The 24696-nt window shown below is 42.7% G+C and overlaps 3 protein-coding genes across 9 annotated transcripts in view; 1 reads left to right on the top strand and 2 right to left on the bottom strand.

The window, feature by feature from the left end:
* The window catches only part of XB5772961.L (Gastrula zinc finger protein XlCGF53.1 L homeolog), a 579535-nt gene that overhangs the window by 321985 nt on the left and 232854 nt on the right, over positions 1 to 24696 (top strand). The window lies entirely within an intron of this gene.
* LOC108704311 (oocyte zinc finger protein XlCOF22-like) overlaps positions 1 to 24696 on the bottom strand; it is a 167487-nt gene that overhangs the window by 74433 nt on the left and 68358 nt on the right. The gene's annotated exons all lie outside the window — the stretch shown is intronic.
* On the bottom strand, positions 1921 to 7521 carry LOC108704278 (oocyte zinc finger protein XlCOF7.1-like). 2 transcript variants are annotated; one of them, XM_041579032.1, is made up of 3 exons: positions 7513 to 7521; positions 7059 to 7182; positions 1921 to 3922 (listed from the first exon to the last, which is right to left on the bottom strand). In XM_041579032.1, the coding sequence occupies exons 2-3, from the start codon at positions 7090 to 7092 to the stop codon at positions 2148 to 2150; spliced, it is 1809 nt and encodes a 602-aa protein (XP_041434966.1). In that variant the 5' UTR covers positions 7093 to 7182; positions 7513 to 7521; the 3' UTR covers positions 1921 to 2147. The 2 variants fall into 2 exon arrangements, with proteins under 2 accessions (XP_041434966.1, XP_041434965.1); XM_041579031.1 differs by lacking the exon at positions 7513 to 7521 and adding an exon at positions 7272 to 7349.

Raw genomic sequence — 24696 nt, 5'->3', positions numbered from 1 at the left:
TAATAACCTTGGTTTTCTTACTTTAAGACCTGTCAGCATCTGAGTAGTGAAGGGCTCCTCCCAACATGAAAGGCGGTTGTTATAGGCACAAGCGTGAGCCGTGACTGGAACCTTGGCATTTGTTCTGGGTTTGGGATACCAGATATGACAGGCCCCTATTTTAGAACTCCCTATGGTTTTCCACATGTTAATAGTAAAAAAAATTAAGCAGGAAGGGGTGGAACCTCAGAAGGGGTCAGCTGGTTGATGAAAAAAAACAAAAAGTGCAGATTCTGAACACATATTTTTTGTTTGTCTACACAAATGCAGAACCAGTTGGTGAGTGTTTCCTTCGTGATGGTCTCAATTCTACCAATTCTAGTAATACAACTAATGATGCATGGTTCACACTTGAGGAAATTCAAAAGAGACTAGAACAAGTTAAGATAAACAAAGGTACAGGGCCAGATGGTATTCATCCCAGGGTACTTAGCGAGCTTAGCTCTGTGATTGCCAAACCTCTTTACTTAATTTTTTTAGGATTCTTTGAGGTCTGGCATAGTGCCGAGAGACTGGCGAATTGCTAATGTGGTGCCTCTATTCAAAAAGTGATCCCATTCTCAGCCTCAAAACTAAAGGCCAGTTAGTCTGAAGTCAGTGGCAGAAAAGCTTTTCAAAGGGTTAATAAAATATAAGATACTGGACTTCATGGCAAATCATAATACTGTGAGTTTGTGCCAGCATGGTTTTATGTGTAATAGATCTTGCCAGACTAACTTAATTTCTTTAGAAGTAGGTAAGTAGGGACCTCGATTCTGGGATGGCAGTGGATGTGATTTACTTAGACTTTTCTAAAGCATTTGATACAGTGCCACACAGAAGGTTACTGGTTAAATTAAGGAATGTTGGCCTGGAACATAGTATTTGTACCTGGATAGAGAACTGGCTAAAAGATAGGCTACAAAGAGTGGTGGTAAATGGATCATTTTCTAATTGGACCAGTGTTGTTAGTGGAGTACCGCAGGGCTCTGTACTAGGTCCCTTGCTTTTCAACTTGTTTATTAATGACCTGGAGGTGGCCATTGAAAGTACTGTTTCTATTTTTGCAGATGAGACTAAATTGTGCAGAATTATAGGTTCCATGCAGGATGCTGCCACTTTGCACAGTGATTTGTCTAAACTGGAAAACTGGGCAGCAAACTGGAAAATGAGGTTCAATGTTGATAAATGCAGGTTATGCACTTTGGCAAAAATAATATAAATGCAAGTTATACACTAAATAGCAGTGTGTTGGGAGTTTCCTTAAATGAGAAGGATCTTGGGGTTTTTGTAGATATCAAGTTGTCTAATGCTGGGACATGATTAGACTTTACAAGTACATTAGACTTTACAAGTACATTAGAGGACATTATAGACAAATAGCAGGGGACCTTTTTACCCATAAAGAGAATCACGTACCAGAGGCCTCCCCTTCAGACTAGAGGAAAAGAAGTTTAATTTAAACGAACAGAGTAGGGGGTTCATCACAGTGATGACAGTGAGGTTGGGGAATGCACTGCCGGGTGATGTTGTGATGCTGATTCAGTTAATGACTATAAGAGGGACTTGGATGATATAATACAAAGGCTATTGTGATACTAAACTCTATAGTTAGTATAGATATGGGTATATATCATTTATGTGACAGTAGGGAGGGGTGTGTGTATGGGGCTGGGTTTTCATTTGGAGGGGTTGGACTTGATGGACTTTGTCTTTTTTCAACCCGATTTAACTATGTAGCAAACATATTAAATGTTTGCCTTATTTGTAAACCATTTTACAAATTTACAGCAAGTGTCTGGTTTTCCTTGATTTGAATTTTCAGGTCGGGACTATTCGATCGAATATTAGACATTCATATCTTTTCTTAAATAACCTCCCATTTGAGTTGTATATTTGAATTTATTAGATTAAAAAAAGTCACATACATTTTGATATAAAACCTTTGATAAATCTGCTCATTAAGACTATGGTTAAGTGCAAAACATTTCCCACATTCAGAACATGAACATGGGTTCTCCCCTGTGTGGATTTATTGCATGTAAACAGATCAGATGATGTGGCAAAACAATTCAGACATGCATATTAAGATATAATTGATGTTTGACATCACACAATGACAATAAGCTTTATGGTTTTCCTCTTGTGTGAATCTGAAAGTGCATTTTTAGACTACTGCTATGTTTAAAACATTTCCCACATACAGAACAAGAAAAAGGTTTCTCTCCCATGTGGGTTCTGTGATGATTTTTAAGGCCTGCTTGAGATGAAAAACACTTCCCACATTCTGAACAAGAAAAAGGTTTCTCTCCTATGTGGGTTCGTCGTTGATGAACAGTAAGTTGTGATGAAGTGGCAAAACATTTCCCACATTCTGAACAAGAAAAAGGTTTCTCTCCTGTGTGGATTCGTCGTCGATGAACCTGAAGTCCTGATGAAGTGTTAAAACATTTCCCACACTCAGAACAAGAAAAAGGTTTCTCTCCTGTGTGAGTTCTGTGGTGGTTTGTAAAGTCTGCTTTATATGAAAAACACTTCCCACATTCTGAACAAGAAAAAGGTTTCTCTCCTATGTGGGTTCGTCGTTGATGAACAGTAAGTTGTGATGAAGTGGCAAAACATTTCCCACATTCTGAACAAGAAAAAGGTTTCTCTCCTGTGTGGATTCGTCGTCGATGAACCTGAAGTCCTGATGAAGTGTTAAAACATTTCCCACACTCAGAACAAGAAAAAGGTTTCTCTCCTGTGTGAGTTCTGTGGTGGTTTGTAAAGTCTGCTTTATATGAAAAACACTTCCCACATTCTGAACAAGAAAAAGGTTTCTCTCCTATGTGGGTTCGTCGTTGATGAACAGTAAGTTGTGATGAAGTGACATAGCTTTTTTCACATTCAGAACAAGAAAAAGGTTTCTCTCCTGTGTGAGTTCTGTGATGCTCTCTAAGGCGTGATTGATGTGAAAAACCTTGTCCACATTCTGAACAAGAAAAAGGTTTCTCCCCTGTGTGGATTTTCTGATGAGCTTTAAGGCGTGATCGAACTGAAAAACATTTTCCACATTCCAAACAAGAAAAAGGTTTCTCCCCTGTGTGGATCTGTCGTCGATGGAGAGTAAGTTCTGATGAAGTAAAAAAACATTTCCCGCATTCAGAACAAGAAAATGGTTTCTCTCCTGTGTGGGTTCTGTGATGCTCTCTAAGGCGTGTTTTGTTTGAAAAACATCTTCCACATTCTGAACAAGAAAAATTTCTCTTTCCTGTGTGGGTTTGTCGTTGATGGACAGTAAGTTGTGATAAAGTATAAAAACTTTTCTCACATTCAGAACAAGAAAATGGTTTCTCTCCTGTGTGGGTTCTGCGATGATTTCTAAGGAGTGATTTGTTTGAAAAACTTTTCCCATATTCTAAACGAGAAAAACGTTTTTCTCCCATGTGGATTTTGTGATGAGCTTTAAGGCGTGATTGGATTAGAAAACATTTTCCACATTCCAAACAAGAAAAAGTTTTCTTTCTTTTGTGTTTTTTTTCATGGTTATCAAAGTCTCTATTATGAATACATTGTTTATGGCGCTCATTGCATTCTGATTCAATGGGGTTCCCCCATTCACATGAAGCTGACTCCTCCTTAATAACAGATGATATATAATCATCTTGTTTATCTGTCTGCAATATCTGTCCTGTAACTGTATTTATCTTGCAGAACAAGCTACTGTTCTTGCTCTGCCCCATGAGAGTCGATGTTTCTGTTCCTTGTGTTTGTTCTGCAAGTTGCTTCTCTTCTTCCCATGAAGCCCTTTCCTCTCTAACAACAACTGAAATATAATCCTCTGCCGAGCTGTTGCATCCCATGATAGGAGTAGGTGTATCTGTTCCCGGTATCTGTTCTGTAAGTGGATTAATGCTGCAATCTGAAAAATTTCAAGGTTCGTGAGATCTCTATAATTATTACTGCATATTGTTGATTCCATATGTGCTGTAACATTGATCTCATCTTTATATTCACAGGTTGTTAAAGAGAAGCACAATTATTTATAGTTGATCAGATAAATATCTGAAAAATATTAAGACATTGGGGAAACAATGTTAAAATTCTGGTGTGGCGGGAAGAAAAACTCACTTTTTACACACGTTTACTAGTGATGTGTGGGCCGACCCAAAGCCCGTGGGACCTGTGGGTTTATCCGCTGGGACTGTCGCAACCTCCTAGTGCACGACTTCCGCTGGACAAGCTCCTTTTTATACTCACATGCTGGCATACCCTGCCCCCTTCCGTGATGTCAAAGCAGGTCGGGCATGGTTATATATAGTGTATAAGACTTTCAGTTACACTTTAATTCTGAAACAAACCCACATGACAACACGGAATCCAGAGTAATTGCCACATTAAAAAACGAGAAAGCATTCAAATCATTGGAGTGGCCCTAACTGTGGGCAACCACGCGATGTATGGGATTCCCAACCGACTATATATTTAATGAGTTCAAACACTTTATCAAACCCAGAGGCTAATATATACACCAACCAAAATATCTTGCAGTCCTTCAGACTATAGAGAGGTAAGACGCAGGGCTGCCCCCTCTCCCCCTTACTTTTTGCTATGACCATTGAACCCCTGGCCTGCATGATAAAACAGACTACCAGAATAAAAGGGTTTAAGCTAGGTGGAACAACCGAAAAAATGTTAATGTTCGCAGACTACATCCTCTTGTACCTGGCAAACCAAGATTGTGACCTAAACGTGGCAAATAAATTGTAACAAATCTGCACTATTACGGGTAGAAAACCTGCCAGACCCACTATTTGTGTTACCCAGTGGACTGAAATGGACAAACGTCTTTAAATACCTTGGTATCAACATCCACAAATACTTCAGCAAATTTGTGGAACTGAACTTCACACCAACAATGCAGATACTGGAAGGTAAAAAGTGGTCTGGGCATGAAACACAGCCCATAATCCAGCAGAGCCCAAAAGATCGTGATCTACCAGTAGACCTTTAGCTGGTGATCATATCTCAAGACACTGTCAACAAACAGCTTGTCTAGATCACCCTCCTATTTCATGATTTCAATTCAGATATGTATTATGTTAAGGTTACATCAGAAATAGTTGTTTGTTAAATATAGCAAAATAATTATTTTCATAAATCAATATAATATGTAAGTAACATTAATAAAGTACAGGCACTCCCTAAATATTACATATTGTTTATGTGTCTGCAGTATCTGTCCTGTAATTGGATTTATCTTGCAGTAATCATAGTCTGTTTCCGATAAAACTAAATAAGATGTGTCCTTAAAGAAGAAGCTACTGTTCTTGCTCTGTCCCATTAGAATCTGGTCACTTTGGTTAGATATACAGAACTATGAAGGCCCAACACCAATTTGATAAATTCTATAACACTTCAGCACGGCTGCACACAAATGGGCACACCCTTAGAAAAATAATATATATTTTTTCCTAGGTAACTTAAATGTCCTCCCACAAGAAAGACAGTTTTTCCATAGGGTGCCTGAAGCCTCACTATATTTTTGGGAGGCACTAAAGGCAGTTTTGCCAATTCACCCATTCACTGAAATTCAGGACTGCAGCCATATTGCCCATGGAGGCACGATCAGTTTTGGCAGACAAATCGTTCAGCAGAAGTGTCAAGGAGCTGCAATCTGGTTAGTTGCCCATTGTTCATAAATGAACTTATACGGCAGCAGTAAAGAGTGATTGAAGTTTATCAAAGTCACCTGACGAGGACACCTGGGAAATGGACATCATGTCTAGCACCATGCCAAATTTCAAAATTAAAAAATCTGTTTGTTCTTTAAAAAAAAAAAATATATATATCTTTTAATATATTCCTTTAAGCAGCTGGTTTGTAAGACTGTTTCAGGAATCAGGAGTTCAGAATAATATACACAACATTAACAAAAGTGCAATCAGGCCTAGTCTTATTGAAAAATAACACCCATATCAACAAATATGATAGATGAAACCCCCTAATTTTGTAGGCCATCGTGTATAATATATTATGTTGGCTGTAAATTAATTTTGTCTTCAAAAATTGCCCCTTTATTTGAGCTCCCTATAGATGTTCTCTGGTCCCTGTCTGTGTTTTAAATGAGGTGTGGGCGTGTCCCTGCCAGAAGCATAGTAGGAGGGGGACAGCCAATCACAGCCCTGCAGTCACACAAGCACAGACAGGCTTCAGTTCCCTATCAGGTCCTGCTAGCTGCTGATTGGTTCTTGTCCTACAGTGCAGTGAGCTGAGTGCACAGTCTGGGAATTCAGGGAGCAGCAAGTGGAAGGGAAGGGAGGGATTATTAGGGGTTTGTGCAGAACATTACAATAACGTAACCAGAAAGACTACTTTTTGAAGCACATTCCTTCTATATTTAAAAGAGTATATAATGCACTGGTACATTCTTATTTTTTTATACAAAATGTCTCTTTTAATTGTAACTAATGGATAAAGCACACACCCATCCCCTAAAGTACAATTGACATAAAACCACCTATTCTCAAAGTGATATTATACACATTTAAGCATGCATGTGATTAAACACAAACCAGTGATACAAGCATAGAGGATATACATAATAAAATGTACTGCATGGGCACAGAGGTTACTAATGAGGGACTCGCCGGAGTTGCAGTATATTTAGTTGGTTGGTTGGTTGGTTGGTTGGTAGCCTGCATGTCTGTGATAGAAATAATGGATGTTGCTAAAAGTAACTGCACAGTACTTCACAAATCTCACCGGCAGAGCTTGCACAACATGCAGGCATTATAATAATAATGAGCCAAATATTTTGAGGCAAAAAAAAAAAACCCAGAGACTGTAATGTATGATTAACACATGGTTACAAAAATGTCATGTGACAAACGCACAATTGACTTCAACGTATTTGGCAATTTTTGTTCCTTTTTGACAATTTTTAGTAAAGCAAAATGAGTTGCCCATCCCTAGCAAGCAATGATTAGATAATGTAGGATAGCTGAGTGCCTGTGCCACATGTAATTATCTGGGTATAAATACATAACCAAACTCACCCAGTGGGTGGAGCTGCTGTGGCTCCTCCTTCATTCCTTCCTCATAAAGGTCCTTGTTTCCTTTTATATAGTCCCACTCGTCCAAGGAAAAATAGATGGAAACCTGATCAGTCCTTATGGCAACCTGTCACACACAATGTTCCAGTCATCCCCCAGCCAGAGAAAGGGATTATCATCCACTGTTACTAAACAATAAGGGGCCGCTGTACCCACCTCTCCAGTCAGCAGCTGGATGATGTTGGACATGAGTTCCAGGATCTTCTTGTCATTCTTGTTATTTTCCTTCTGTATGACGGAGCCAGGGGCATGCAGGGCCCCCCCATCATCTGACTTCTTCCTAGGGATGTAGTGCTAAATATTGAAAGGAAGAGAGAATGGTGTTTGAGCTGCAGAGAGACCCCCTTTGTACAGACAGACAGTCTCTTGTCAGTGTGCCAGTCACAGTGCCCCTCACCTCTCCAGTCAGCAGATAGATCATCTCCAGTGTCAGATTCACCATTCTCTCCTTCTTCCCCTGCTCCTCCTCCTCCTCATTTTTATCCTTCTTCTTCCCCTTCATCCCTGTGTCACTCGCTTCCTCCCACATTCCCATTGGCTCCTTGTGGGAGGGACTGACCTGGAAGTGACCCTGGAATTAAGCACTTACACATTTCTATACAGGATTATTCCCAGCAATATCCCCCAATAGACTTACAGGGGCCCAGACCCATAGAATCCCATTAGTTCTCCCTACAGTGGGGCCCTTTCCCTTATTTTCAAGTTCAAAAGAAAAGTGCCGATTGGGGAAGATTTAGTTAAATTCTGCATTGGGCAACCCTAGGCCAGAGGGTCCTGTGGCTTTTCCTCTCACTTGCCAAACCCCTTTTCACACCCTACCTGTGTGTGACATACTCTGTATGTGACAGGTGAACCTGGTTGGGAGTTGTCAGCATTGGCAAATGTTTGTTAGAGGGTCCCCAATGTGTTTATTCATGTGCTTGGGGTTGTTGTGCTATGCACAGGGCTGGAGGAGGCAGATGGATTCATGGCAATGTCTTAATATGACTTCATGAACTTTATTCACATATGAATACACAAGAGTGGAAAATGAAAGGAACAGGAGAAATCCCGGGCTTTCACTGTGCTATCTTTGTGCTATCCCTATGCGAACCGGTTGGTCTTGGCACGGCAGAAACCATCTGATTACACCCTCCAGATACACTGCGCAGGGGTCTTGCAAAGAACGACACAGTAGGCTCGTGTGTTACAAAGCAAGTTCCGATTTATTAGGGTTACAGCAGTTGTTTATATAGCCAATATGACGTGTTACAAAGGTATGCCTTAGGGAAAATGAGAAGTGTGTGTCTGCAGAAAGAAACAATGTAGAAGATAAGAAGAGATAAGAAGAGATAAGAAACAAATATCGCCGGAGGGCATTGGGGGCTGCTCAGACCAGCTGGGGAGTACGTGCCATATAAGCAGGTTTTGCACAAAGAAGTTTGAGCAAGGACAGAAGTTTCAAGGATAGAAGTTAACCCTTTCAGTTTCCCCCTTTCAGAAAACTCAAACTTCCCTCAGAGGGGGGAAAATTCCTTCCTGACTCCAAGATACAATGGGACCAGTCCCTGGATCAACTTGTACTTGTACGAAGTGCAAGAAAGTGGAATAAAGAGGGCGATGGCCCCACACCAGTCCCTATAACTTCCATGGACAGGGGAAGAATGATAGAACTGTGAGTAAAAAGAATTCATGTGAATACACATCCCACTGCTTCTCATCTTAACACTTCAGTCTGGAAGGTTGTGGCACAAAGGCAGGGACCCAAGCAGGGAATAGAATAACTAGTCTGGCCATGGGCTCAACTAGCAATCCCACAATCCTCTGTTACCTAAATCCTACCTTTAATGAGCCTACAGCTCCAGTCTGTATCATCCCCTCAGGCTGCAGGGCTGTCCTTGCTACCAAATGGCACAGGAATTCACTTATGGTGGCTGGGTTGGAGCTGCTGCTGCTGCTGCTGCCACATAAACTGCACTGAGTCAGTACAAAGTGTCCCTGGGAATAATCAGCTCATGTGTTGGGAACAACAAGGTAACGCTGCTCCTTTACTCACACCATTAGTGCAGCCCCATCCCTTACTCACCTCTTTCCCCTCGCTGCTCTGTTGTTGCCTGTAGCTGTGAGGAAGGAAGTGGGGGAAGGAGCTGGGACACTTGCTTATTAGCTGGGAGTGGAATGTGGGCGGTACAGAGAGCAGCAGAGAAGAATGATTGGATTAGGAAGCACAAGGGCGGGACAAAGAGTTAGGGACAGAGGGAAAACTCACAGACTGCTGTGAGAAAAACTGAAAAAGGGAGAGTTGGGATGAAATTATAATTATGTAACATCTTTCTTATTTGGATCTTCATACCTTAAGTCTACTAGAAAATCATGTAAATATTAAATAAAGCCAATAGACTGGTTTTGCCTCCTGGGAGTGAGAGAGAGACAAGACCAACACCCATCACTATTGCTTTTGGGCAGTGGCATCTCTTGCCCTGTCTGCAGAGCTCCCCAAGCATCCTAATCAAGTAAATGAGACTCTGCTTTGGTCAGTCAGGCCCCCAGGCTCATTCGTCATTTTCTGACTAGGGACTTTGGGAGGGAGGCATTTGCTCCTTCTCTCCCTGAGTAGGCCAAGGCTCTGGAACAAGGGCCCAACTCCTTTCCACTGTATGTTTGGGCAGCACAAGGTTCCTATCTCTGACCTGGTTGGGACTACACCATCTGGTTTCTGTCTGAAAAAATGTAACATAGGAAAGCCTAGACCATTTCTGCCTCTAGTCTCTCCTGTGCTCTTGGGAGTATTGCTGGGTCTGCCTATGCAAATGAGTTCTCATCAAGACTTCCAGCCAGGGGCATCTCTAGTCATGTTTGCTGAGCCCCCCAAGCATCCTATACAAGTTAGCACAGATGCCTGTTCTGGGAGGGTTGGCCTGGTAGTGCCACAGCAACTCAGAAGAGCTGAGAATGTTTGGCAGTAAAAGGAGTATGGGCCTAATTACTTTCTAGATCTAACTATTGCAGTCCTGATATTGTAAAACCTTTTACCAGATGGTAATAGGGGAACCAATATTCAAGATGGATGGAAAATGTCTCCCACTATACTATTTCTCATCAAATAACCAGCTTCTTAAAGTGTTGTAATATAGGCAAAATAGGTTTTCCTATAATTATTCTGCTGTCCTAATTATCCTCTGCTTTTTTTACTGAACCTTACCCAAACCACACTGGGATATCACTGCATAAAATACTCTCCATAGTGCCACAGTAGAAAGATGTATGAATTTTGGGAGAGAGGCTACTTTTTTTTAAATTTATGCAAAAAATACAACCATTGATTCACTTTCTTAGTAATAGAAGCAGTATTGTAAAGGTCATCAGCAAAGTTCACTCCAATAAACTTCACATTCAACAGCAGTACCCTCTATATGCAGTAGATAATGATCATCAACTTTCATTCTGAAATCAATTACCATCAATTTGGCCTTTTCAACATTTAGGAATAAGTTGTTATTTTGACACCACTCCACAAATTCCTCATCCCCTTCCTATTGTGACACCACTGGCTTGCAGGAAAGTGCATGGAAAAGAGTACATTTAAACTGCAAGATAGGTGTTGCAGAGGGATACTCAGCTCAGGTAGGGTTAATATTCCCTGTCAGCAAGGCAATTAAGTGGCAGCTGAGAGAGAGGATCTACCTGGCATGGGGCGTAACTACAGAGGAAGCAGACCCTGCGCTTGCAGGGGGGCCCAGTAGAATAGGGGGCCCAGTGAGGCCCTAATTAATAGCCAATTTTGATATGTTTGGGTACAACAGGCCACCTTATCAATATTTTGGGGCCCTAAATTGAATTTGCTGTGGGGCCCAGTGACATATAGTTACGTCACTGTACCTGGCAATATAAAAGGACTGTGTGAGCACAGTTTAGGGCTCTCCAAACACCTCCTAGAGTGGAGGGAAGTGTGGTGCTGTGAGAGACACTGCCTGGCAGAAGGAGCTTTGCTGCCAGCAATAGAGTTCCAGAGGTTGGAGCCTTAATACCCACGCTGGTGAGTCTGAATCCCAGGAGGGGAAGCCAGCAGGGCTGAGTGTGAAGCCCAAATGCTCTGAAGTTCCAGAGGGTGAGAGTTTCCCTTGATGGTGAGCAACCAGAGGGGGGAAAACCTTGGATGTTTTGTAGTGTTTTTGCTGAACTGTACCCTGAACATTTTTCTGTTGCATTTTTGTTGGCAATACACAGTGCTTAATAAACCTGTGTTTTGTTCTAAACCTTGGTGTCCCTGTCTCTAAGCTCCAAATCCTATGCTACCTGCCTACCAAATGCTAATTCCCCCAAAAAGTGCATGTCACAGTATGTAAGCAATAATTGTTAATAATGAGGCCCACTACTGTTTTATGATGTGATTCAAGCTATACTGAGCCAGTATATTAGGGTATACTGAACCCTACTCTTTTAACAAATGCTCTGTAAAGCTACAAAGTTGTTGTTTTCTTTCTATGCAGGCCATCTCCTATTTATATTCCAGTCTCTTATTCAAATCAATGCATGATTGCTAGGGTAATTTTGACCCTAGCAACCTGCTTGCTGACCCTGGAAACTGGAGAGCTTCTTAATAACAAGCTAAATAACTAAAGAAAAACAAATAATAAAAAATAAAGACCAGTGGCAACATTTCTCAAAATATAACTCTCTACATCATACTAAAAGTTAATTTAAAAGAGAACAACCCCTTTAAGGAATATGGGAGAGAAAAGAGATCTGTTAACATTTTGTTCATCAAAATGAGTTTGTTTCTTATGGGCAATAGGTTGTGTATTCATGGCTATAGTAACTGTGTTGTGCAGCAACTTTTGCCTTTGCAGTTAATCTCAAGTGTATAGCGAAGATCTGCAGGACACATGTTATAATCCAAGATGGCTATTGTATAACAATCTAAACAGCACCCTGTTATCTGATTATGACTTTATCATCACACTGCAAATTTGTTATTTAGTGATGTTTAATGTACTATTGGCCTTAAACAGTATACTATTAGGTTTAAAAAAGAAATCCTGTAACACATATAAAGTAATAATTGCCTGTTGTAAAGTAGGTGGGCTTGGTTGCCTCAAAGTATACAAGATAGTAGAAGTGTGTTTCTGAGCTGTTTTATAGTTATGTTATATCCATGTATGGCATCATTTATTTTGTGTAAATCTTTTATCTAAACATTATAGATCACTGTTTTGTTGTGTTGAATTAAACGCTTTAAGATTTATCTGAGAGGTGGGCTGGTGGCCTTACAGCATACATGGCTGTTTCAATGTGTTTTACAGGGCTTCAGCCTAGAGCACTTCAAATTTGTAATAAAACCTGAAAATCCAGAACATGTTATACCTCGAGTCCTTTCATCAGCAGCTGTGTGCTCAAATGCTGAGCAAATGTGTGGATTCAGTAGTCAAGTAGGGTGATGTCATAGAATTCAGGTTACACAAAGGAGGTCAGTCATGCACCCTGGCTACCATGTTATGTTTTTGGATGGCTATGAACAAGATGAGCAACTTTTGACTTGCATGTCTCAATCCTGTAATTTTCTTCCTTCCTGTGTGTAGCCTATTATTATTATTATTATTATTATTATTATTATTATTAACATGTATTTATATATACTGCAACTGTTTATTCTGGTAATTCTGCTATATCCATACACTGCCATATCCATATACCGCAACTGTTTATTCTGGTAATTCTGCTATATCCATACTTGTATTTGTTAACCCCAATAACTTTTGTCTGTCAGGCCTATTCTACTTTAGTTCTTTGATAAATATCTCAAGCACACATCTGTGTCCTCTCCTCATTGAACAAGAGATATTTTTATAGCCCCAAACCTGGTTCTGGTGTCTGTAAAACTCTGCCCTTTGCTAGCTATTTAATTGATTAATTAGGCTCTGGTTTTCCCAATCAGCTACATATAAATTCAGACCCAGTATTGGGGATGGCACTCGTGCTAACCTTTCCTAAGTGCTAAAATTTCTCAAGTGCTTAGAAATGACAAGACAGTTGGACAAGGCATTGACAAGGCAAAAGGAACCGGATTCCCCTGCAATCAACAGTGAACCATCTGGGATAAGAAGAAAACAGATTTGTTTGTACCTGCTAGTTTGTAACTTCTTACTCCAAACATGCTTTATCCTGTATTTCTCCTCCTTTCACTCTCATGTTTCATAAAACATTTTTCACTACCTCCTCCATCAAATCCCAGTTCTATACAAATCTCAGCCTCTCTCCTCTCCTTCCCTCTCCACACATGAAGTTTATAAAGTACTCTGTTTAGCTATTCCACAAAACTCCTCCTTTTCATACAAACCAAGGACTTATAAATCCCACTCTCACTTAGTCTTTCTTTCCTTTCTATTGCTGGCAGCTGGGGACATTTCCCCAAACCCTGGCCCTTACCCCATCCCAGTTATATCACGGCCACGAGCTCCTTCTCTCCGGAGCAATTTCAAACAGTACAGAACACTTACTCCTATACCCAAAAACCCAGTTAATCTTTCATGTGCTCTCTGGAATGCCAGATCTGTTTGCAACAAACTTACCGCTATACATGACCATTTCATTGCAAATTCCTTTAACCTACTCGCGCTTACTGACACCTGTCTCTCTCCTACTGACACTGCCTCACCTGCTGCCCTGTCCTATGGGGGCTACACCTTACTCATACTTACTCATACTTACTCATACTTACTCATACTTACTCATACTCCCAGACCTGGTAACAGACCTGGAGGTGGGGTGGGTTTGCTTCTCTCTCCCCGCTGTACTTTTAAAGTTCTTCCACCTGTTCCCTCTTTATCATTCTCCTCATTTGAGTCTCACTGCATTAGGCTCTTTTCTCCCGTTTCACTCTGCATTGCTCTTATATATCGACCACCAGGACCAACTGCACAATTTCTGGACAACTTTGCTGCCTGGCTTCCTTACTTTCTTTCATCTAACATCCCATCCATCATATTAGGTGACTTTAATATACCCGTTAACAACATTAACAATCTCTAAACTTCTTTCACTAACCTCCTCCCTAGGCTTATCTTTGTGCTCAGACTCCCCCTCTCACTCCAATGGTAATGCTCTGGATCTCATATTTACCAGACTCTGTTCAATCTCCAATTTTACTAATTCACCATTTCCCCTCTCTGATCACAATATGGTCACATTTCAACTCTCACTAACTCCCTCCTCACCCCCTGCTATTCCCCAAACACGTACTTACCGTGACTTGCAAGCTGTAGACGCGTCACATCTCTCTTCTTCCTTTGACTCTCTTCACTCTAATATCTCAGCCATCTCATGTCCTAATGTGGCTACCTCTGTCTACTATAGTACTCTCACCACTGCCCTAAATGAGCTGCTCCTATAAAAACTAAACGTTCTCGACCCAAACCACTTCAACCTTGGCATACTGCTCATACAAAAGCGCTCCAAAGACACTCACGTGCACTTGAGCGTCGCTGGCGCAAATCCCGTTCAGAATCAGACTTTTGGAGCTACAAATCTGCCCTGCGCTCCTTTAACACCAGCCTCTTCCAAGCCAAACAAACATACTTTACTTCACTCATTAACTCCCTTTCTAAAAAACCAGCACAACTTTTCTCCACCTTTAACACTCTCCTTTCCCCTTCTCCACCCCCTCCATGCACATCTGTCTCTGCTCAAGATATTGCTGAGCACTTAAAAAACAAAATTGACACTATCAGAAGGGACATTCCACTACTCAACCCCCCTAGACTTCCACCACCCTCCCTCCACACTCCCCAGTCTCTCCTGTGCTCCTTCACCCCTGTCACTGATGAGGAAGTCTCAAAGCTTTTGGCCTCTTCTCACCTTACCACCTGCCCGCTTGATCCAATTCCCTCAAAACTTCTCCGCAATACCAATCCTTGTCTAATCAAAGCCTTAACTCACCTATTTAATCTTTCGCTCTCAACTGGACTGTTTCCTTCTCAACTAAAACATGCTCTTGTCACCCCCATTCTGAAAAAACCCTCTCTTGATCCCTCCAATCTTGACAACCTCCGACCTATCTCTCTGCTACCTTTCATCTCTAAACTACTTGAGCGCCTAGTCTACAACTGACTTACCTCATTCCTCTCTGACAATAACCTGCTGGACCCCCTACAATCTGGTTTTAAGCCACAACACTCCACGGAAACTGCCCTGACTTGACTAACTAATGACCTTTTAACCGCTAAAGCCAACAATCATTTCTCACTACTAATACTGCTTGACCTCTCAGCCGCATTTGACACCGTAGATCACCCTCTCCTCCTCCAGTCCCTCCAGTCGCTTGGCCTTCGTGACACAGCCCTGTCCTGGTTCTCTTCTTACATCACCAATCGTTCCTTCAGTGTCTCCTACAATGGAGTATCATCTTCTCCCCTACCTCTTTCTGTTGGAGTTCCTCAAGGCTCTGTCCTGGGACCATTACTGTTCTCCCTCTATACTTCCTCCCTTGGCAAATTAATAAATTCGTATGGTTTCCACTACCACCTCTATGCTGACGATACTCCGATCTATCTCTCATCTCCTGATCTCAACCCAGAACTCCTAACTCGCGTCTCCTCCTGCCTGTCCGCTATCTCTACCTGGATGTCGCAACGCTACCTTAAATTAAACCTCTCTAAAACTGAAATGGTTCTCTTTCCTCCAATTAACACCAGTAGCATCCCTGAAGTATCCATCATAGTTAACAATTCCACAATCACCCCCTCTCCCCAGGCCCGGTGCCTTGGGGTTATCCTAGATTCTGCCCTGTCATTCACTCCTCATATCCAATCACTTATTAAATCATGTCACTTCCACCTAAGGAACATATCCAAAATACGATCATTTATCACCCAAGACGCTGCCAAAATTCTTATTCACTCTCTCATCATATCGCGTCTAGACTACTGCAACTCTCTTTTAATTGGCCTCCCCCTCCAGAGACTGTCACCTCTCCAGTCCATAATGAACACTGCTGCGAGGCTCATACACCTCAGCAACCGCTCCTCCTCTGCCTCGCCATTCTGTCAATCCCTGCACTGGCTTCCGTTACCTTTCAGAATCAAATTCAAATTAATGACACTGACTTTCAAAGCACTTCATAACTCTGCCCCACCCTACATCTCTGAACTCGTCTCTATATACTCACCCACTCGCTTACTACGCTCCTCTACTGACCTGCTACTCAACTCTTCTCTCATTACCTCCTCACATGCTCGCATTCAAGACTTTGGAAGGGCTGCACCCCTCCTCTGGAACGCTCTCCCACGGTCTGTCCGACTTTCTCCCAACCTTTCTGCTTTCAAAAAATCTCTGAAAACGCACTTCTTTCGAGAAGCCTACCCTCACTCTGCTTAACTACCAAACGCAACACCACATACAGTACCTCATTTCTCACCCACTTACTTCGATTTTGCCCTCTCCCACACCTTGTGTATTACTCCCTTCCCTTTAGACTGTATGCCTATGCATAGGGCCTTCCTCACCTCTTTGTACCTGTACTGATTGTGATGTTTGTTACTCCATATATTCTATATATGTAATTCATGTGATGTAGTTGTATAATCACATTTACTTTACAGTGCTACGCAATATGTTGGCGCTATATAAATACATGTTAATAATAATAATAATAATAATCACCAAAGTTGGGAAGTTTAGCAGTTATGCTGCAGGCCAGGCTTCCATGTGGTTGTAGCACCCCCATACCCATTCCTTTAAATGGTGGCCCCATCCCAAATTTGTTTTCACAAGAAGGTCCTCTCACCCCTATATTGGGGAACCCGCATTTTGCCCCTGCCCCTGCCCCTGTTGTGTGCAGACTTTATTGGGAGGAGGTATAATGAAAGCTACACAAGTGTTAGAAAATGAGTCTGTTGTAAGATGGGCAGGCGAAGTTCAGAGGGTACAAACGCCATCCCAGTAGGTGTATCAGCAGGAGCAGAAGACAGGATTTGCTCTGGAAAAAGCAAAGCAATAATCTTGGCAGGAGGAATATTTGGTTCTTGCCTTTCAGGGAGACAATCTACTGCATTGAAACTTCGGGACAGTGCATCCGCTTTCTGATTCTTGGAGCCAAGGTGATAAGTCAAGACGAAATTAAAGCGGGAAAAGAAGAGCCCACCTTGCCCGCCGGGGGTTCAGCCTCTTGAGAGATTGTATGAATTCTACGTTTTTATGGTCAGTATAGATAGTGAGATCTAGATCCTTCTAGAAGGTGACGCCATTCTTCGAGAGCGAGCTTCACTGCCAAGCGTTCACGATTTCCAATGTCATAATTCTGCTCTGCCGGAGAGATTTTCCGGCAGCACACGGATGTAATTTCCCATCAGTAGGATGTCTTTGGGATAGAATAGCACCGGCACCAATTTTGGATGCTTCTACCTAAATAAATAAGGGCAACACAGGATCAGGATGTCGGAGGGCAGAGGCAAAAGCATCTTTCAGGGATTGGAATGCTTCAATAGCTGAAGGAGGCCATGAGTTAGGTTTACCTTCTTTTCGGTGAGGGCAGTGCAAAAGGAGAATCCCTTGATGAACTGACGGTAGTAGTTCACAAACCCGATAAATCTTTGTATTGCCTTGGTGCTCAAAGAAAGGGGCCACTCCTTGACCGCTGAGATCTTGGCAGGATCCATCTCAAAACCCTCAGGAGAGATAATATAACCGAGAAACGGGATCTTGGCCACTTCAAAGATACATTTCTCAATCTTGGCAAAAAAGGAGTTCTTCCTCAGACGAGAGAGTACCTCCTTTCCAAATCCTTGGAGAAGATGTTGTCAAGGTACATGACCACAAATCTCCCTAAGAGATCCCGGAAGATGTTGTTCCTGGAAGACAGCAGGGGCATTGCAGAGGCCAAAGGGCATCACGAGGTATTCATAGTGATGAATGCAGATTAGGTTATATGCCCCACGTAGATCCAATTTAGTGAAGATCTTTGCCCCTTTTAGTTGGTCAGATAGTTCAGTGATCAGAGGCAATGGGTATCGGTTCTTAACTGTAATCTTGTTAAGTCTGCAATAATCTATGCAAGGATGGAGACCACCAGCCCCTGCCACAGAGGTAGACGGACGACTGGAGATTCTCCTGTATAAAGTCTTTTATGGCGGAGGTCTTCACAGGGGAGAGAGGATAGGTGCGACCCCTGGGAGGCATGTTCCAGGAAGGAGCTCGACGGAGCAGTCGGAGGAGGGAGGGATTCTGCAGACTTTTTACAGAAGACATCGGAGAATTCCTTGTAGAAAGAGGGCAGAGTATTCAGTAAATAGTCACTAGGTAGAGGGGGTTAGTGGGGAGACAATGTATTAGGCTTTATGCGGATCAAATTGTAGAGCAGGGCTCACAAGCAGCTTCCACCAGTGACAGACTAACCTGAAGGTGAGACAGGTAGAATGCGCTGTGAAAAGAGGCCTGAGAGTCCGGACGAAGTAATAAGGGTAAGATGGATGAGGTCAAGCAGATCCGGTTCAAGGCAGCTCAGGTTCGTAGTGAAATTAGGCCGAGGTCAGATGCAGGCAGCGTTCAAGCGAATAGCCAGGTCAACAACAGGAGATCAGGTATAACAATGCTGGGGTCTCTTGGAAATGAACTAATAACCTAGCAACTTGTTTGTGTGTCAACTGAGTTGATATAGGCCCAGCGTCAACTCGCATGCGCAGAAACGCAGGGCGACGCACGTCGCGCAGGAAAGTATGCACGCGCGACAAGACGCACACACATCAAGGCGCACGGGCGTGTCCTCGCTGGCGACTGCGACCAACTACTTGCCTGCAGGGACGAACAGAACCGGACATCCCCTCTGCACAACGGTGAGTGGCCTTACACAATGTTTTTGACAGAATGGACTCCAACGAGAGATCTGCACAGAAGACCAAGCAATGGAGGGGTTATGTAGGCGAAGCCAGGGTAAACCCAAGATGACAGGAACGGAATGGCAGGAAAATAACCAGGAACGACAACTTTTCTTTATGTAAAGTCCCAACCTGCACAGGCAATTCCCCTGTCGTCATGGAAATTATTTCAGATGTTAGTGGCCTGTCATCAATTGCTGAAACCGTAGGGGAGTAGACAATGGATACAGAGGAACATCCATATACTTGGCAATAAGAGCGTCCATGAAGTTTCCTGCAGCCCCGGAATCAAGGAAGGCTGAGCCCAATGATCGTCTTAGTGGCCAAACGAATCTGTAATGGCAGAAGAAACCTGTGAGTCCTCTTGGGATTTTGGAGTAATGCCACCCACATATGTCTTCCCAGGTTTGCCCTGAAGAAGAGGACCCTTTGGCTTCACAGGGCAGGAGTTGGCAAAATGAGACTGCCCACCACAATACAGACATAGTCCTGCGAAACGCCACCGGAGCTTCTCCTGTTCAGAGACGTGCCCTTCCAATCTTCATGGATTCCTCTGGAGGAATAACCCAAGGCTGCTGGAGTGAAGGAGGCAACAGGGGTCTTTGGAAGCGGGGAGCCAACGTAGGTTGGAATCTCTTGATACGTTCCTTATCCACCTGATGCTCTCTCTGCCGAGTGTCCACCTTGACAATAAGCTCCAATAAAGGGGCTATTTTTAAAGATCATATTAAATTTTAGCACCATGTAAAAGCAACACCATATATTACTTATAATAGCCTACAAAATTAGGGTTTTTCATTTATCCTATATATCTCTTTTAAACAAGGCCAGATGTACATAGTGGTTGCCCCTAGGCCCACTGCCGTCCGTCACCCCTGTCGCCTCCCCTTATTCATGCAAATTTTCATCATCTAGACCAATGGTCGGCAACCTGCAGCTTCGGAGCCACATGCGACTCTTCAGCCTGATTGCTGCGGCTCCGACTCTGCTGCCCAGTTAACTCAAATATATAGTGCCCACTGGCATGATTAAAGGTGAATTCACTGTTCATAAAAGTGTAAAGACCCCTATCCCTCCAGTGTCCAGCCACCCCCACATTGTGAGCCACTACTGTGCCATGATCACTAACGCTGCCATGATGAAGAGACAGGGCACGATGATCCCGCTGTCCATGATAACATGGCTATAAGGCAGAGGGTAAATATGCCTAGACTGCATGTCTCTCGCTGTGCAGGTGAAATGTCCCTTAATCTTTATCGGGGTGCCTTTGTGTGAGTGATAAATGACCTCACCACGTTGGCAATTGGAGCAGCAATTACATGCTAAGCAAGGGAAAGTGCCATTTTTAATAGGTCTTAGTACTTGCTGTTTCCTTACTACCCCCTATATCTGACCTAACCAAACACGAGCCCACTGTTTTGTTCTTTTTGAATGCCATCATTGGGGGTGACTTAAACTCCTGTATGTTAGGGATACTAATCTAATGCTTATGAACAATTTTAGCGGGCACTATATATTTGATTTTGAGCCAAACCTGCTGTACCCCGAAGCCAGAGTCCAGCAGTACTGCAGCAGGTGCAAGGGCTAAAGACGTGGATATGACGCATATTTTAACCCTTTAAGTGCCACCGAATGTAGAATCTACGTTCTGAGGCAAAGTAACTTGAAATGCCACAGAACGTAGATTCTACGTTCTGCAGCATTTCCCCCAGCGCAGTAAGCGATGCGCACAAAAAGCCGGCGCATCGCTTCTAAGAGGCACAGATCCCCTTAGGCAACGAGCAGAGGCGGTCCACTTACCGGATCCCTCCGTCGATCGTCGCAGGCAGCCAATGGGAGCAGTGGAGACCACGAGGAGCACACTGATGATGTCTCCACTGCTCCCCCTATAAATAACTCCCCCCAACTGACACACCTTCCCTCCTGCTGCGCACTTTTGGTTGCTGGAGTCCCCCCTGCTGCCTGTCTGAGCTTTGATCGCTGGATTGGTCGCCTGGATTCAACATTGTGAGCTGAACTGCACCTCTCTACACCCTTTATTTTACATATTCTCTCTAAAAAAAAAATCTTTTTTTTTTCTTTGGCTTTAGCACACTTACAGGCAACTTTGCCAAGCTCACACTCACACTCCCACACTCCCACACTCACACACACACACACTCACACTTACACACTTACTGTCTTACTTTTTATCTCTACTTATTTTTTACTTTGCTTTCTTTAGTCATTTGTCTTTATTTGTTGCTCAAACTTTATTTCTGCTCTGATTTGATTGCATTTTACAGTTTTTTGGCCATTTTCATCATAGGTTTGTGATTTTATTGCACTTTTATTGCACTATTACTTTTTTTGTTCTCATCCGTTTCTGTTTGCAGTGACGCTGGTGGATCTAGATTTCTGACCACCGATTTCACTCCAATAACTTCATTTTATTGCTTTTAGTGATTTTATTACGTTTATTCTTTACTGCTGGTTTAGTTTTCTAGAAAAGTTTTCCCCTACCCAAATAACTGTTCATTGTATTGCTTTTGGTGGTTTTATTACGTTTACCCTTTGCATTGTTCTTTGCTGCTAGTTTAGTTCCCCAAAAAACTTTCCATTTGCAGTGACGCTGGTGGATCTATAGTTCTGACCACCAATTTCACTCCAATAACAGTTTTTTTTTATTGCTTTAGCTGTTTTTACTGCTTGCTTAGTTCCCCCGAAAAAGTTCCCTTTGTAGGACACTAGTGAATCTAGGACCCTTGAACACTGATTTTAGTGTATTCGCTGTTCTTTTATTGCTTTGAGTAGTGTTGCATTTTAGTGATTTTTTCAGGAGTTTTATTTGCACTGTTTATTGCACACTTTATTGCTTGTTTAGTGCCCCAAAAGAAAGTTCCCTTTGCTGTGACACCATTTAGTGGTCTTATTCTGTTTTCTGATTTTAGGTGATTGTTCCAGAAAGTCAGGGATTACGTGGATTGTAAACTGTGCCATATCTTTATTCCATAGCATTCCATAAGGTTCATTTGTTCAAGCTCAAGGTTTTTTCTGTTGGTCATATCTTGCTGCCTTGCTTTTTTTTCTTCTTTTGGTTGTTTCTGTTAGCAGGGGTTAACTTTTGGTCATATCTTGCAGCCTTGCTTTTTTTTTTCTTCTGGTTGTTTATATTAGCAGGGGTCTCGGTCATCTTGCTGGCTTGCTTTTTTTTTTTTTTTTTCTTGTGGTTGATTGTATTAGCTTTTTTTTTTATTTGTTTGACTTGCCTATTGATTCTTAGCTTTGTAGTTGTCTGTAAATTTCTGGCACAATGGCCAAACGGTTTTATAACGCTGAGGAAGCGGCTAGGTATTGCGAGGACTCCAGCTCAGAGGAATTTAGCAATTCCGATTCTGAGTATGTCCCATCTGATGACTCTAGTGAGGAATCAGAGATTGGTGATAGCAGCAGTATTAGCGCAGAGGCTAGTAGTGGCGGCACACTTACTGCTGAAGAAGCAGAGGCAGAGGCAGAGGCTGGTGGCAGTGTGCCAGATGCACCCATGGAGGTAGAAGAGGGTGAGGGTAGTGGTGATGCAGCAGTTGGAGCGCCTATGTGGGGGCCTCCCTGTAATTATGCCCCCGAAATTCCCCCATTCACTGCAGTCGCGGGCGTCAAGGTGGACACCACTAACTTTCAAATCATAGATTTCTTCAATCTTTTTACCAAAAGGGCCATCCTACAGGACATGGTCCATTACACAAATGTATACGCTGAGCAGTATCTTGCCAGCCACCCTTTACCAGGGTATTCAAGAGCCCAGGCGTGGTATCCCACTACTGTAAATGAAATCAAAAGATTCCTGGCGCTCACATTGGCAATGGGACTCGTAGAATGCAATACCTTAGCTTCATACTGGGATACCACTACAGTCCTTTCCATCCCTCTTTTTTCAGCCGTTATGCCAAGAAACCGCTACCAAATTTTACTGCGGTTTCTTCATTTTAGCAACAACGCAGCGGCTGTTCCCCCTAATGAGCCCGGTCACGACAGGCTTTACAAATTGAGGCCCCTTATAGATAGCCTGTCTCAGCACTTCACAGAGGTCTACACCCCCTCCCAAAATATATGTGTGGACGAGTCCCTTTTGCTCTTCAAAGGGCGCCTAAGATTCCGCCAATACATCCCTAGTAAGCGTTCTCGCTATGGGATGAAATTTTACAAACTCTGTGAAAGCAGCACGGGCTATACTAATTCTTTCATGTTCTATGAGGGAAAGGACACTAATTTGGACCCCCCCCCCCCCCCGGTTGTCCCCTTGATTTGACTGCCAGTGGTAAAATTGTCTGGGAGCTCATATCTCCACTGTTGGGCCGAGGTTACCACTTATACGTGGATAACTTTTACACTAGCATCCCCTTATTTAGAACCCTTTACTGGTTGGACACCCCAGCCTGTGGCACCATAGGCAAAACTGCAAAGGACTGCCTAAGGAACTGGTGCAAAAGAAATTAAAACGTGGAGAAGTATATGCTCTTAGAAGTGATGAGCTCCTGGCACTAAAATTTGCAGACACAAAAAATGTTTGTATGCTTACTACTATCCACAATGAGAGTGTAGTTGTCCAACACAGACGTGGCAGGCCTGCAAAATCAAAGCCACTCTGTTGTAAAGAATATAGTAAGCATATGGGTGGCGTTGATAAAACAGACCAAATTCAAACTTACTATGACGCCACCAGAAAAACCAGGGCCTGGTACAAAAAAGCAGCAATTTACATGATTCAAATGGCCCTTTATAATTCCTATGTCGTTTACAAGGCGGCAGTACCAGGCCCAAAATTGTCTTTATACAATTATCTGCTGCAGCTGCTCCCTGCCCTTTTGTTTGGTGATGTAAGGAGGTTCCAGAAATGCCTGGCAATGACAATGTTGCCCGAATGGTGGGTAAGCATTTCATTGCACAAATTCCACCAACTCCTAATAAAAGATATGCCCAGAGAACTTGTAAGGTTTGCCGTTCCAGGGGTGTTCGAAAAGATGTGCGATATTTTTGTCCCAAGTGTCCTAGCAAGCCTGCTTTGTGTTTCCAACCCTGTTTTGAGGTGTACCACACTGTGGTACACTACGAGAGTACTTGAGTTGTGTTGGTAGGTTAGGGTTCTCTGGGTTTGTTGGTGGTAAAAGGATGTAGTAAACTTGGCATGCTCTGTTTTTATGCACATGCTGGCAAAGTGATGCTTTTTATTTCGTGTTTTTTTTGAAGTTGTGATTGTGCAGTGGTTTTTCAGTGGTTTTTCAGGTTCAAGCCCCTTTTGAGATATAACATTTCACACGCTAGGTGTCTATTCACACGCTAGCAATAACTGGTTAGGTGTGCTGGCAAAACGATGTGCTTTTTCTTTTGTATTTTGTGCAGTGGTTTTTCAGGTTCAAGACTCGGCAGACAGACGGCACTTCTGGAATAGGTTTATTGGGGTTGCTGCTGAAAAAACCTAACGTGTTTCGGGAGTAGATCCCTTAGTCATAGGTCCTATGACTAAGGGATCTACTCCCGAAACGCGTTAGGTTTTTACAGCCAACCCCAATAAACCTATTCCAGAAGTGCCGTCTGTCTGACGAGTTTTGTAGCGTCCACAATGGGGACACTGTTTGACTGAGCACCTGGATATAGGCAAGAGTGGTGAGCAGTAGCGGTCCTTCTTTGTTCTTTATTTTCAGGTTCAAGCCCCTTATTGAGATCTAACATTTTACGCTCTAGGTTTTTATGCATGA

The sequence above is a fragment of the Xenopus laevis genome, chromosome 9_10S, assembly GCF_017654675.1.
Source record: "Xenopus laevis strain J_2021 chromosome 9_10S, Xenopus_laevis_v10.1, whole genome shotgun sequence".
Taxonomy (NCBI): Eukaryota; Metazoa; Chordata; class Amphibia; order Anura; family Pipidae; genus Xenopus; species Xenopus laevis.
The sequence above is the reverse complement of the archived record's forward strand: the minus strand, read 5'-3'. Positions and strand labels throughout refer to the sequence as shown.